Source organism: Gobio gobio (assembly GCF_949357685.1).
Source record: "Gobio gobio genome assembly, contig: scaffold_205, whole genome shotgun sequence".
Lineage (NCBI taxonomy): Eukaryota > Metazoa > Chordata > Actinopteri > Cypriniformes > Gobionidae > Gobio > Gobio gobio.
This window is the reverse complement of record NW_027645766.1, coordinates 3,195-14,626: the sequence shown is the minus strand read 5'-3', so window position 1 is coordinate 14,626 and position 11,432 is coordinate 3,195. Positions and strand designations below refer to the sequence as shown.

Here is an 11,432-nt window from a genome sequence, read left to right as displayed (position 1 = left end):
AAAACAAAATACTATCATTATTGGTAACCGGTGTCCTGCGAATCATTTCGAGGCACTGGATAGTTTCTGACTCAAGCAGCACAACGAGCGATCACGTAGCACAAGCAGGTGCAACATTTTTTTGCTTAAAATAAGCTAAATAATATGCCAATGGGGTAAACAAAATAATCTTGTTTTCTCTTTGAATTAAGATTATTTTGCTTACCTCATTGGCAGATTATTCGCTTATTTTAAGCAAAAACTAATTTTGAGTTATTTTCCCTTAAAACAAGACAAAAACTTTGCTTGTCTTGTAAATGCTTCTTAATGTAATTTTTTTTAGATATTTGGACTGAAAACAAGACAAAAATACTAAGTAAGAAAAGCATTTTTTGCAGTGTGAAGCACATTATTAACTGTATAGTAGTCTGGTTTGGTTTAGTCTGTAGTTTAGGGCATTATCTAAAAGCTCATTCATGTTTAAATATTGCAACACAGCGTCAGACTGATTGTTCGATCAGATGCAGTAACGTCACTGTAATATGGATGGTTTTCTGAAAAGCAGATGTGTGGCTGTGGATGTGTGTGAGAGATACTGGGTTCAGTCAAGAACACTTTCTGTTGGTTCACTGAGGTGTGTTAAACAAATCCCAGATTGAGCGCCAGAAGCACTGTTTCGTGCACAGGGAAACATATTTGTAAAGGTGGTCCTGGGATGTTTTTAGACAGGCATTGGAGGGCCATGAGTTGTGAGAGGTGCGTCACCCTTGGCTCTCTCTGTCAGAGCTCAGAGATTGTTTAGCGCTAGTTCATAGCAGATTAGCCTCGATTATTAACCCAGATGATGAGCCGCATCCTCAGACGACACACACACACACACACACACATCTGCACTGATCCACAGCTTCACAGGCCTCATGTACACACTCCTGAAGCTCTTCTGAAACACATCCCTGAACTGTGACAGAAAGAGCCGCGCTCACACACTCACGGCACACGCCAGTCAGTTTCAACTACAGTAGAAAAAAAACTAAGCTGACATTAAAGCCATACTCTATATTTCTCAACATCGATACTGAAACCACTGCCACATTCATGTGTAAAAGGCAAAGGTACAGTCGATTCTTCAACATCACCTTATCAATGATGCTTTATGAGAACTGTCTGGTCTAAACATGATCTAGATCTGTAATTCACTGCTGAATGTTCAGGAGTGTGTCCAACATCATTCTGTGTGTGTGTGTGTGTGTGTGTGTGTGTGTGTGTGTGTGTGTGTGTGTGTGTGTGAAGGGAGACGCTGCATCTTCTCACATGTTCAGGAAACGAGACCATAGCTCAGAGATTAAAGGGTCATGAGTGCGTGCACACACACACACACACACACACACACACACACACACACACACACACACACACACACACACACACACACACACACACACACACACACACACACACACACACACACACACACACATACACACACACACACACAGTCTAAAGAGCATTAAGTCAATTAGTGTTTCCCTAACAGGAGCCTGACGGCTGGGGCGGAGCTGCTCTCTGACCCTCAGTGAGACTATAAGAGAGTCGGAGAGACACAAACAGCCTCATTCCACAGACGGAGAGAGAGACGAACACACACACACACGCCGCTCACGGACAGCAGACGCAGGTACAGACGCAGATTTCACTCTTTACTCCAGAGAGAGAGACTCTGTTCCCAATCTCTCGCTCTATTACGTCTTAGTTTTTAATCCTTTAATCCTCAAACCAAACTGGTATCTATTTTCATGCTATTAGTACGTATTCATTAGACACTAGTGCCTTTTTTAAAGATATTATTAATTATTCATTAGACACTAGTGCCTTTTTTAAAGATATTATTAGTTATTCATTAGACACTAGTGCCTTTTTTAAAGATATTATTAGTTATTCATTAGTCAAGTCAAGTCAACTTTATTTATATAGCGCTTTTAACAATGTAGATTGTTTCAAAGCAGCTTTACAGTGTTAAACAGGAAAATAATGCAGCATAATTTTATTCAGCTGTATAGCCATTCTGGAAAAATTTCAAGTATCATACAGTGACAGTGTGGGCTTTAGATCAATAATTTGATCAGTAATTTAGTTTAAATGGTTAATTTAGTTTATTATTTAGATGTATTTCGATGTTTAGTTGAAAAATTTAGTGTCCCCAACTGAGCACGCCAAGCCAGAGGCAACAGTCTGACAGTCATTAGACACTAGTGCCTTTTTTAAAGATATTATTAGTTATTCATTAGACACTAGTGCCTTTTTTAAAGATATTATTAGTTATTCATTAGACACTAGTGCCTTTTTTAAAGATATTATTAGTTATTCATTAGACACTAGTGCCTTTTTTAAAGATATTATTAGTTATTCATTAGACACTAGTGCCTTTTTTAAAGATATTATTGGTTATTCATTAGACACTAGTGCCTTTTTTAAAGATATTATTAGTTATTCATTAGACACTAGTGCCTTTTTTAAAGATATTATTGGTTATTCATTAGACACTAGTGCCTTTTTTAAAGATATTATTAGTTATTCATTAGACACTAGTGCCTTTTTTAAAGATATTATTAGTTATTCATTAGACACTAGTGCCTTTTTTAATTGTAACTAGTAACATTTCTTATCTTACTAGTTACAACTGCTTTTTTACTCGTCTTATGTTATGACTAGTCAGAATGGCCACTGTAGAGTTCACTGAAATCTCACTGGTAACATTTGGAATAAACATTAGTATTGAATAAATACAGTAGGTACAGTGTGTGTGTGATGAATAAGTATTATTATTAAGTAATAATAATGTATCAAGCACTAGGAGTATGTTTTCAGGATTAGATGTTAAACATGTGGTTGATCTTTGTGTTATTGAGGATAGTTTCTTCATGTTTCTGACAGACAGGCGTCTCAGATGTTTATCTCTGCCACCGTGCGATCCGTCGGATGAAGGAAATCTCTTAAGTCTGTTATGTTAATGAGATTAACTGTCTTAATAAGGCAACATGAAAAACAGAGTTAGATGTGGATTACTGTGAGAGTATAATCTGGCTTTATTTGGTGATTACGGCTGACCGTCAGGTATCGGTCACTGCTTTATTACGTGAGAAGGAACGGCGTCCTGGAAGGAGAGGAATCTCCGCTGATCCCGTAATCCCGGACGCGTGTGGTAACGGCTGCTGTGGCTGTGTGTTTCAGACATGAACTCCGCTCCTCCCGCAGGAAGCGCTCTGGCCACGCCCGCGGGCACCACCGGCCCCACCACGCCCAAGAAAGGGCCGCCCAAGTTCAAGCAGAGGCAGGCGCGAACCTTCAAGAGCAAGGCCCCCAAACCCGGGCAGAAAGGGTACAGACACACACACTCACACACTCCCTCACACACACGCCCTCACACACACTCACTGGTCGCTCCCTCTCGTCTGCAGGTTCGGCGATGACATCCCTGGCATGGAGGGTCTGGGCACAGGTCAGTCCCAGTACACACACACAGTAATGAGGATGTGGTGTTTTGTGTGTCCTGCTAACGTCTGCATCTCATCCCGTGACAGATATCACCGTCGTGTGCCCATGGGAAGCGTTCGGAGACATGGAGCTCAGCGATCTGGCCAAATACGGCATTATCTAAGCTCCGCCTCCTCCACATCACCGCCTTTGACTCCACCCCCTCTCGCCTCGCGGCCCCGCCCCTTTGATTTGATGTTGTCGTGTGGTTATGACGTGTGATGGTAAAGGACTGATTCAACATATGGATTTTGTCATTATTGATATGATTGCTATTATTATTATTATTATATAATATTTTATATTTTGTATATGTTGTGATAAGACGACAACCACACCCCAGCTGTCAATCCACACCCCTAGCTGTGACTCCGCCCCACTTTTCCTGTAACAGCGACATCACTTCCTCTCGTAGAGCCCCTCCCATAAACACATTTATATTACTGAATGTGTCATGTGTGATTGCCGGAGTAGAAACCCAATTAAAGTTTCTATTTTCAGTAACTCTGTTGAATTCATTGCGGATGCTGAACATGATTAAAGACCGTCATATGAAACACTCTGAGAGTGATGTGATGAACAGTGTGTGTGTGTGTGTGTGTGTGTGTGTGTGTGTGTGTGTGTGTGTGTGTGTGTGTGTGTGTGTGTGTGTGTGTGTGTGTGTGTGAAATCAGGAAGAGTAGAAAATGACCTGATGATTTAATCTCCGCTCCTCCCATTTACCCACACCTGAGAGAAAGCGTGTGTGTGTGTGTGTGTGTGTGAGTCTGTGATGGACAGAGCGACGGGCGACAGGTACGACACTTTCATCTCTTAATACTATGAATCTGACAGACGATGAATGAATGAAACCAGGCCACAATATATTGATGACTATGAGCGAGACATCATGCTGCTGTGTGTGTGTGTGTGTGTGTGTGTGTGTGTGTGTGTGTGTGTGAGTGTGTGTGTGTGTGTGTGTGTGTGTGTGTGTGTGAGTCTGTGATGGACGGAGCGACGGGCGACAGGTACGACACTTTCATCTCTTAATACTATGAATCTGACAGACGATGAATGAATGAAATCAGGCCACAATATATTGATGACTATGAGCGAGACATCATGCTGCTGTGTGTGTGTGTGTGTGTGTGTTTGTGTGTGTGTGTGTGTGTGTGTGTGTGTGTGTGTGTGAGTGTGAGTGTGTGTGTGTGTGTGTGTGTGTGTGTGTGTGTGTGTGTGTGTGTGTGTGTGTGTGTGTGTGTGTGTGTGTGTGTGTGTGTGTGTGTGTGTGTGTGTGTGTGTGAGTGTGTGTGTGTTTGTGTGTGTGTGTGTGTGTGTGGTAGACGTCTCTTTTCACTCTTTTTATGGATTGTTACTCAAGGGTTTCCTTCAATCAGATGATCAGATTTCCTCATGTTCATTAGATGCTGGTTTCAAGTCTTTTTAAAAGAGTTTAATAAACGACAGAAGCGATGTGAGAGGTGTGAAAGAGTGAAGACGGGCAGTGTATGAAGCAGGAAAGACCTTTGTTAAAGCCAGAAGATAAAATCACTGATAGCGGCGCCACAACTGCGCTTTTGTCCTGGAGAGGAAGAACACACACCCGTCAGCTTCAGCGCTGCACAAACCTGAGAACACACACCACTGCAAAACGCTGGCTGGTTGCTAGGGGGTTGCTAGGCGGCGGTCTGTGCCACAGACGGAGCGAGTTACGAGTGAAGGTTAAAGGTCATAAAGAAAGGATCAAATGAAAGTGGAGAACATACTGTTCGAACGTTTGTTTTTAACACTGACTGGTCATTTCCCGCCGGGATTGGGAATTTAAGCTACTTTTACTTACTTTTTTAACAATGACATTGAATATTACAAACAACCAAATAATTGTTAATAAATACTGTTTTAATTAAAAGGTTTGGGGTTTAAAACAACATCATGCAATACAAACAGTACTGTACTCAAATATATCTCTCAAACTGACCAATCTAACAGATCAGTGCAGGAAGTAAATGTCAGTGGGCAAACACGCGTGTTAAACTCTCAGCACACGCAGTGATGAAGCTCATTTACTGTGAACAGAGCTGCTCTGAGACACGGATGACGGCAAACACGCGTGTTAAACTCTCAGCACACGCAGTGATGAAGCTCATTTACTGTGAACAGAGCCGCTCTGAGACACGGATGATGGCAAACACGCGTGTTAAACTCTCAGCACACGCAGTAATGAAGCTCATTTACTGTGAACAGAGCCGCTCTGAGACACGGATGATGGCAAACACGCGTGTTAAACTCTCAGCACACGCAGTGATGAAGCTCATTTACTGTGAACAGAGCCGCTCTGAGACACGGATGATGGCAAACACGCGTGTTAAACTCTCAGCACACGCAGTGATGAAGCTCATTTACTGTGAACAGAGCCGCTCTGAGACACGGATGACGGCAAACACGCGTGTTAAACTCTCAGCACACGCAGTGATGAAGCTCATTTACTGTGAACAGAGCCGCTCTGAGACACGGATGACGGCAAACACGCGTGTTAAACTCTCAGCACACGCAGTGATGAAGCTCATTTACTGTGAACAGAGCCGCTCTGAGACACGGATGACGGCAAACACGCGTGTTAAACTCTCAGCACACGCAGTGATGAAGCTCATTTACTGTGAACAGAGCCGCTCTGAGACACGGATGACGGCAAACACGCGTGTTAAACTCTCAAAAACAGAATGTGGTGTTCGCTCCTGGAAAAGCTACACTGTTTGTAAAAGCATCTGAGCTATAGTGTAGCTACTGCAAATGTAGTTATGTTAGTAGCGCCGCTACATGTGTTTAGCTTTTCTCTAACACTGCCAGTCCCTCACCATAACCGCCAGATGACGGTACAGATCAATTAGAACCAGGACGAACCGACTCAAAAACAGTTTTTATGCAATGGCAGTGCAAGCTCTAAATTCCACCTAACAAATGTTACATTACCATTGTATACACAGGTATGCAATCAAATGTCTGCACATATCTGCACTTTACTGCATATATCTGTCATATTTGCACGGGTTACTTTTGTTTAATTGTACAGTTTCTTATGTGTATGCACTTTCAAAATGAGACAAAATTTTGTTGTACAGCTGTACAATGACTATAAAGTTTTCTATTCTATTCTATTCTATTCTATGGATGCATGGGTGGGTGGATGGATCGATGGATTGATAGGTGGATGCATGGGTGGGTGGGTTTGTGGGTGGATGGATGGATGGATAGGTGGATGAATGGATGGATGGATGGATGCGTGGGTGGGTGGATGGATTGATAGGTTGATGGATGGATGGATGGATGGATGGGTGGGTGGGTGGATGGATGAAGGATGGATGGTGAATTGATAGGTGGATGGATGGGTGGATGGATGGATGGATGGATAGGTGGAGGGATGGATTGATAGGTGGATGGATGGGTGGGTGGGTTTGTGGGTGGATGGATGGATGGATTGATAGGTGGATGAATGGATGGATGGATGCGTGGGTGGGTGGGTGGATGGATTGATAGGTGGATGGATGGATGGATGGATGATGGATTGATAGGTGGAGGGATGGATTGATAGGTGGTTGGATGGATGGATGGATGATGAATTGATAAGTGGATGGATGGATGATGGATTGATAGGTGGATGGATGGATGATGAATTGATAAATGGATGGATGGATGGATGGATGCTGGATTGATGGATGGATGGATGGATGGGTGATGGATTGATAGGTGGGTGGATGGATGAACAGATAGATTTGAATCAAATCAGTTTAGGCAAAAGCCACTGAAAGTTGATAAACTCTGTCTTTCCTGTAGATCACCGAGAGCATAAGAGAGAAAATCACGTCGTCCTCATCATCATCATCATCATCACCTCATCACCTCATCACCTCATCATCATCCTCATCATCAACATCATCATCCTCATCATCCTTATCATCATCATCACCTCATCACCTCATCATCATCGCCTCATCATCATTACCTTTCTCAGCGGGTCAGTGTCAGCATCAGCATCTCCATGGATGTTCTGGAGCAGGTCCAGCGGTCGAACGGCTCCAGGCCCGCGGGCTGCGGCTCCGCTCTGGATCAGGTGTTCTGGCCGCTGTGTTCCACGTGGGGTGCGGTGGTTCAGGCTGTGGCCGGGCTGGGCTTGGTGAGCTGTGTGGTGCTGATGCTGGTTCTGCTGCTGTGGTCCTGCACGTCCTGCCGGCGGTCCGGTGCGCTGGCGGCGCTGCTGCTGTTCCTGCTGGCCACGGCCGGCCTCTTCGCTCTGCCCTACTCCTTCATCATCTCGCTGTCCCCGCAGACGTGCCCGGCGCGGGTGTTTGCGTTCAGCGTGCTGTTCAGCGTGGTGTTCGGCGCTCTGCTGGCGCGCGGGCTGGCCCTGCTGGGCGCGGCGCTGGCGCGGGGGTGGAGGGAGGTGTGCGTGACCGCCGTGCTGGCGCTGGTGCAGGTGATCATAGCGGCGGAGTGGCTTCTGGTCGTGCTGGTGCAGGACAAGAGGACATGCCAGGTCTCACAGCCAGAGTTCGCCATGCTGCAGATTTACGTGTTGGTCCTGCTAGCCGTGGCGCTGATGTTGGCTCTGCGCTTCCTCCGGCGCGCGTGCGTCACCTACAGCTACATCCACAGCGGACGCACGCATCGGCGGAACAAGCTGAAGGCCGGGCTGCTCGTCCTCACGCTGCTGCTGAGCGCCTGCATCTGGCTCGTCTGGATCACACTCCTCACGTACGGGAACCGCGCCATGGGCCACAGCCCCAGCTGGGACGACCCCGTGATCAGCGTGGCACTGACCGCTAACGGCTGGGTGCTGCTGGGGCACGGCTTCACTCGGGTCTTCTTCATGTGCAAGAGCGAAGCCCGTGCCAAAGACCCGCCTCTGGACTTCACAGGCTGGACGAGCCCCAGAACGCAACCAGTGGCTCCAGCGGCTCCAGTGGCTCCAGCGGCTCCAACGGCTCCAGCAGCTCCAACGGCTCCAGCAGCTCCAGTGGCCCCAGCGGCTCCAGCAGCTCCAGTGGCCCCAACGGCTCCAGCGGCTCCAACGGCTCCAGCAGCTCTAGTGGCCCCAGCGGCTCCAGCAGCTCCAGTGGCCCCAACGGCTCCAGCGGCTCCAGCCGACCCGAAGACAGGCTCGGACAACCGCGGCTTCCAGACGGATGCGGACGGGAGGAGAGGTAGGGAGACAGAATCTCGAAAACTGTGAAAGCTTTAGACTTTATTTCAGCGATATACTGTAGATCCATATCAGTAACCTAACAAGCCCACATCAAGATGTTGGGTCTGGGAACTCACCATTGGCAGGGCTCAATCTGAGGGGCGGGATAAACGGTTGTCTTTCAAATTCCCTCTGCACGCAATTGGATAGCGCCGTATCCGGTCGGCAAAACTCTGAACACATCTTCCTTTCTTAAGAAGGACTTCAGTGCCGTTCTTTGTTCTTTTCTCAAAGAAAAGCTTAACTCAAAGCCTTCAGAGTCGCGGCCAAAGCCGATTGAAAAGAGCGCCGTTCGCCAGCTTCTGTGTTTACGAGTAGCACGCAGAACCTCCGCAACTCTGCCGTGACGTGCCGTCATTATGTCGAACCCGCCCACCGACTCTACACACGCTGTGATTGGCCTGACCAGAGTTTGTTTTTTCCAGCTCGCAGGTCTACCGAGAGTGTCTAGACTACACTCGCGGCAAATTAGATTTGCTGCCGCTAGGGTGCGTCTAGATTTCTAGGCTAGCATATCAGTAAAAAACTCACAAATATATATATTAAACATAATTAAAAACATACAAACTTTAGTTCCAGTGTTTGCAAAATTCACTTGTTTTGAACATGTTGAATCATGATGTGACACATGACGCCGACACAGCTAATAAGAAAATAGGTTCTAACAACGTTTCCATTATGTTATGAAAACTGAATGTTCTCTGAGCGTTCAAAACATTTTCAGCCGATAGAATGTAGTTTTCCTGAAGAAAATGTGATGCAAGTGACTGCAAAAGAGCTAACCAACACGTCTGTGTGATGTTGTGGAGCTGAGATATGGCTTATTCTTGTTTGTACAGTTGCTAGGGTGCTCTACATGGTTGCTAGGGTGTTACTAGGAGGTTGCTATGGTGTTTCTAGGCAGGAAATACCTGATCTCACAGCCTCTGTCCTGAATAACACAATCCCAGAATGCATCTTTGGTTGCTGCCTATGTAGGGCACAGGTTAAAGGTCACGTGTTTCTGTTGCAGGTCAAGGCGTGGCGTCGTCTGGAATCTTCATGAGCGTGAGTTCTCATCATCCAATCACAATCCGGCCGCGCTGATGATGTCACATGGTGCAATCTGCGGTGTGTTTTCTGTTTCAGGAACTCAGTGCTGGAAGAGACTACAGCATCCCGCGGCCGACGACCACCAACATCAGCGAGCCGTACGAAGACTACTACGGACCCCGAGCATGACGCCTGGATCCCGTCCGCACACTATCCCTGTCTCCTGAGCTATAGTTAATCATGTCATCTAGTACCGCCCTTCATGATCTGTCAAACGGAGCACCATAATGAGTTCACGCCTGTGCACAAGTGTTCACCCCCGGCTCGCGCATCAGTGCACGCTTGCAGCTTTGGTAACAGTTGTGTCCCGTCATCATCCTCTGTGTGGAAAGATGGATCTCAAAGTCATGCGGTCGCTGTTGGGAAGACGCTGAGGGAAAATGGGAACTTTTGAAGATTCTAATGCATCCTGAGAGCCTTCTCTATGTGAATCTGGTGCCTCCACCATCTTTCAAAAGGTTCTTTATACTGTAAAACTGCTCTTGAGATTATTAGCATGTTCTTCATACTTGAGAAAAAGGTCCTTCTTTCAAATCTGACCCGGTTTTCTAGAAAACAAGTCATGGGATGAGATGCTTTTTATTGGGGGAGGGTGTAGTCATATAGATTCAAGTAGTCCTATGCATGTATTGTTTTTGTTATTATTATTAGTTAAAGGGATAGTTCACCCAAAAAAGAAAATTCGGTCATCATTTACTCACCCTCAAGTTGTTCCAAACCTGCATGAGTTTCTTTGTTCTGCTGAACACAAAAGAAGATATTTTGAAGAATGTTTGTAACAAAGCAGACAGAGCAACCATTGACTACCATAGTATTTTTTTCCCTACTATGGTAGTCAATGGTTGCTCTGTCTGCTTGGTAACAAACATTCTTCTAAATATCTTCTGTAAATGAGGACAGAACTTTCTTTTTTGGGTGAACTATCCCTTTAAGTATACTGATGTGTATTTTAACATCACTGGGTGACACTAGGGGGCAGTGGAGAATCATTTCAACACACTGTCAAATCTAATCTCTCGTTGTGTTTGTTGATTTTGCAGAAAGTGACAAAAATAAAAGACCATATGCGCCACCAGAAACACCGCCTCTTCAGTGTGTGCAACACATTCAGGAATAAACCAGTGTTTGCAAATGAGCTCATTCCCAGACACGCATGTTAAAACATGTCTATGCCTCTATAACTGACGTCTTAAAGAGCAGGTAGAAATGAGTGATGTGAAAGAACACGTGATCATCAGACCAGGCCACCTTCTTCCATTGCTCCGTGGTCCAGTTCTGATGCTTACGGGCCACTGTTGGTGCTTTGGGCGGTGGACAGGGGTCAGCATGGGCACCCTGACTGGTCAGCGGCTGTGCCGCCCCATACGCAACAAACTGAGATGCTCTGTGTATTCTGACCCCTTTCTATCAGAACCAGCATTAACTTCTTGAGCAGTTTGAGCTCCAGTAGCTCGTTTGTTTGATCAGACCACACGGGCCAGCCTTCACTCCCCACGGGCATCAATGAGCCTCCGCCGCCCATGACCCTGTGGCCGGTTCTCCACTGTTCCTCCATGACCCTGTGGCCGGTTCTCCACTGCTCCTTCATGACCCTGTGGCCGGTTCTCCACTG

The 11,432-nt window shown here is 46.0% G+C and overlaps 2 protein-coding genes across 2 annotated transcripts; both read left to right on the top strand.

Moving 5' to 3' along the window:
- The first annotated feature begins 1,597 nt into the window (after positions 1 to 1,597).
- Positions 1,598 to 4,064, top strand: pde6hb (phosphodiesterase 6H, cGMP-specific, cone, gamma, paralog b). The gene is made up of 4 exons (XM_079846352.1): positions 1,598 to 1,654; positions 3,208 to 3,355; positions 3,435 to 3,475; positions 3,558 to 4,064. Exons 2-4 carry the CDS (start codon positions 3,210 to 3,212, stop codon positions 3,632 to 3,634), a joined length of 264 nt encoding a protein of 87 aa, XP_079702478.1. The 5' UTR covers positions 1,598 to 1,654; positions 3,208 to 3,209; the 3' UTR covers positions 3,635 to 4,064.
- Positions 4,065 to 4,443: 379 nt separating this feature from the next.
- Positions 4,444 to 10,894, top strand: LOC307122360 (G-protein coupled receptor family C group 5 member D). The gene is made up of 4 exons (XM_079846351.1): positions 4,444 to 4,517; positions 7,321 to 8,687; positions 9,741 to 9,775; positions 9,857 to 10,894. The coding sequence occupies exons 2-4, from the start codon at positions 7,526 to 7,528 to the stop codon at positions 9,947 to 9,949; spliced, it is 1,290 nt and encodes a 429-aa protein (XP_079702477.1). The 5' UTR covers positions 4,444 to 4,517; positions 7,321 to 7,525; the 3' UTR covers positions 9,950 to 10,894.
- The last annotated feature ends 538 nt before the right edge of the window (positions 10,895 to 11,432 follow it).

What these genes read in the sequence shown, in the direction of transcription:
- pde6hb (XM_079846352.1), top strand. Translation starts at nt 3,210, where the DNA reads ATGAACTCCGCTCCTCCCGCAGGAAGCGCTCTGGCCACGCCCGCGGGC. An exon ending in CCCAAACCCGGGCAGAAAGG is followed by an intron (nt 3,356 to 3,434) that starts GTACAGACACAC and finishes TCTCGTCTGCAG; the next exon opens with GTTCGGCGATGACATCCCTG. An exon ending in CATGGAGGGTCTGGGCACAG is followed by an intron (nt 3,476 to 3,557) that starts GTCAGTCCCAGT and finishes ATCCCGTGACAG; the next exon opens with ATATCACCGTCGTGTGCCCA.
- LOC307122360 (XM_079846351.1), top strand. Translation starts at nt 7,526, where the DNA reads ATGGATGTTCTGGAGCAGGTCCAGCGGTCGAACGGCTCCAGGCCCGCG. An exon ending in GGATGCGGACGGGAGGAGAG is followed by an intron (nt 8,688 to 9,740) that starts GTAGGGAGACAG and finishes TTTCTGTTGCAG; the next exon opens with GTCAAGGCGTGGCGTCGTCT. An exon ending in CGTCTGGAATCTTCATGAGC is followed by an intron (nt 9,776 to 9,856) that starts GTGAGTTCTCAT and finishes TTTCTGTTTCAG; the next exon opens with GAACTCAGTGCTGGAAGAGA.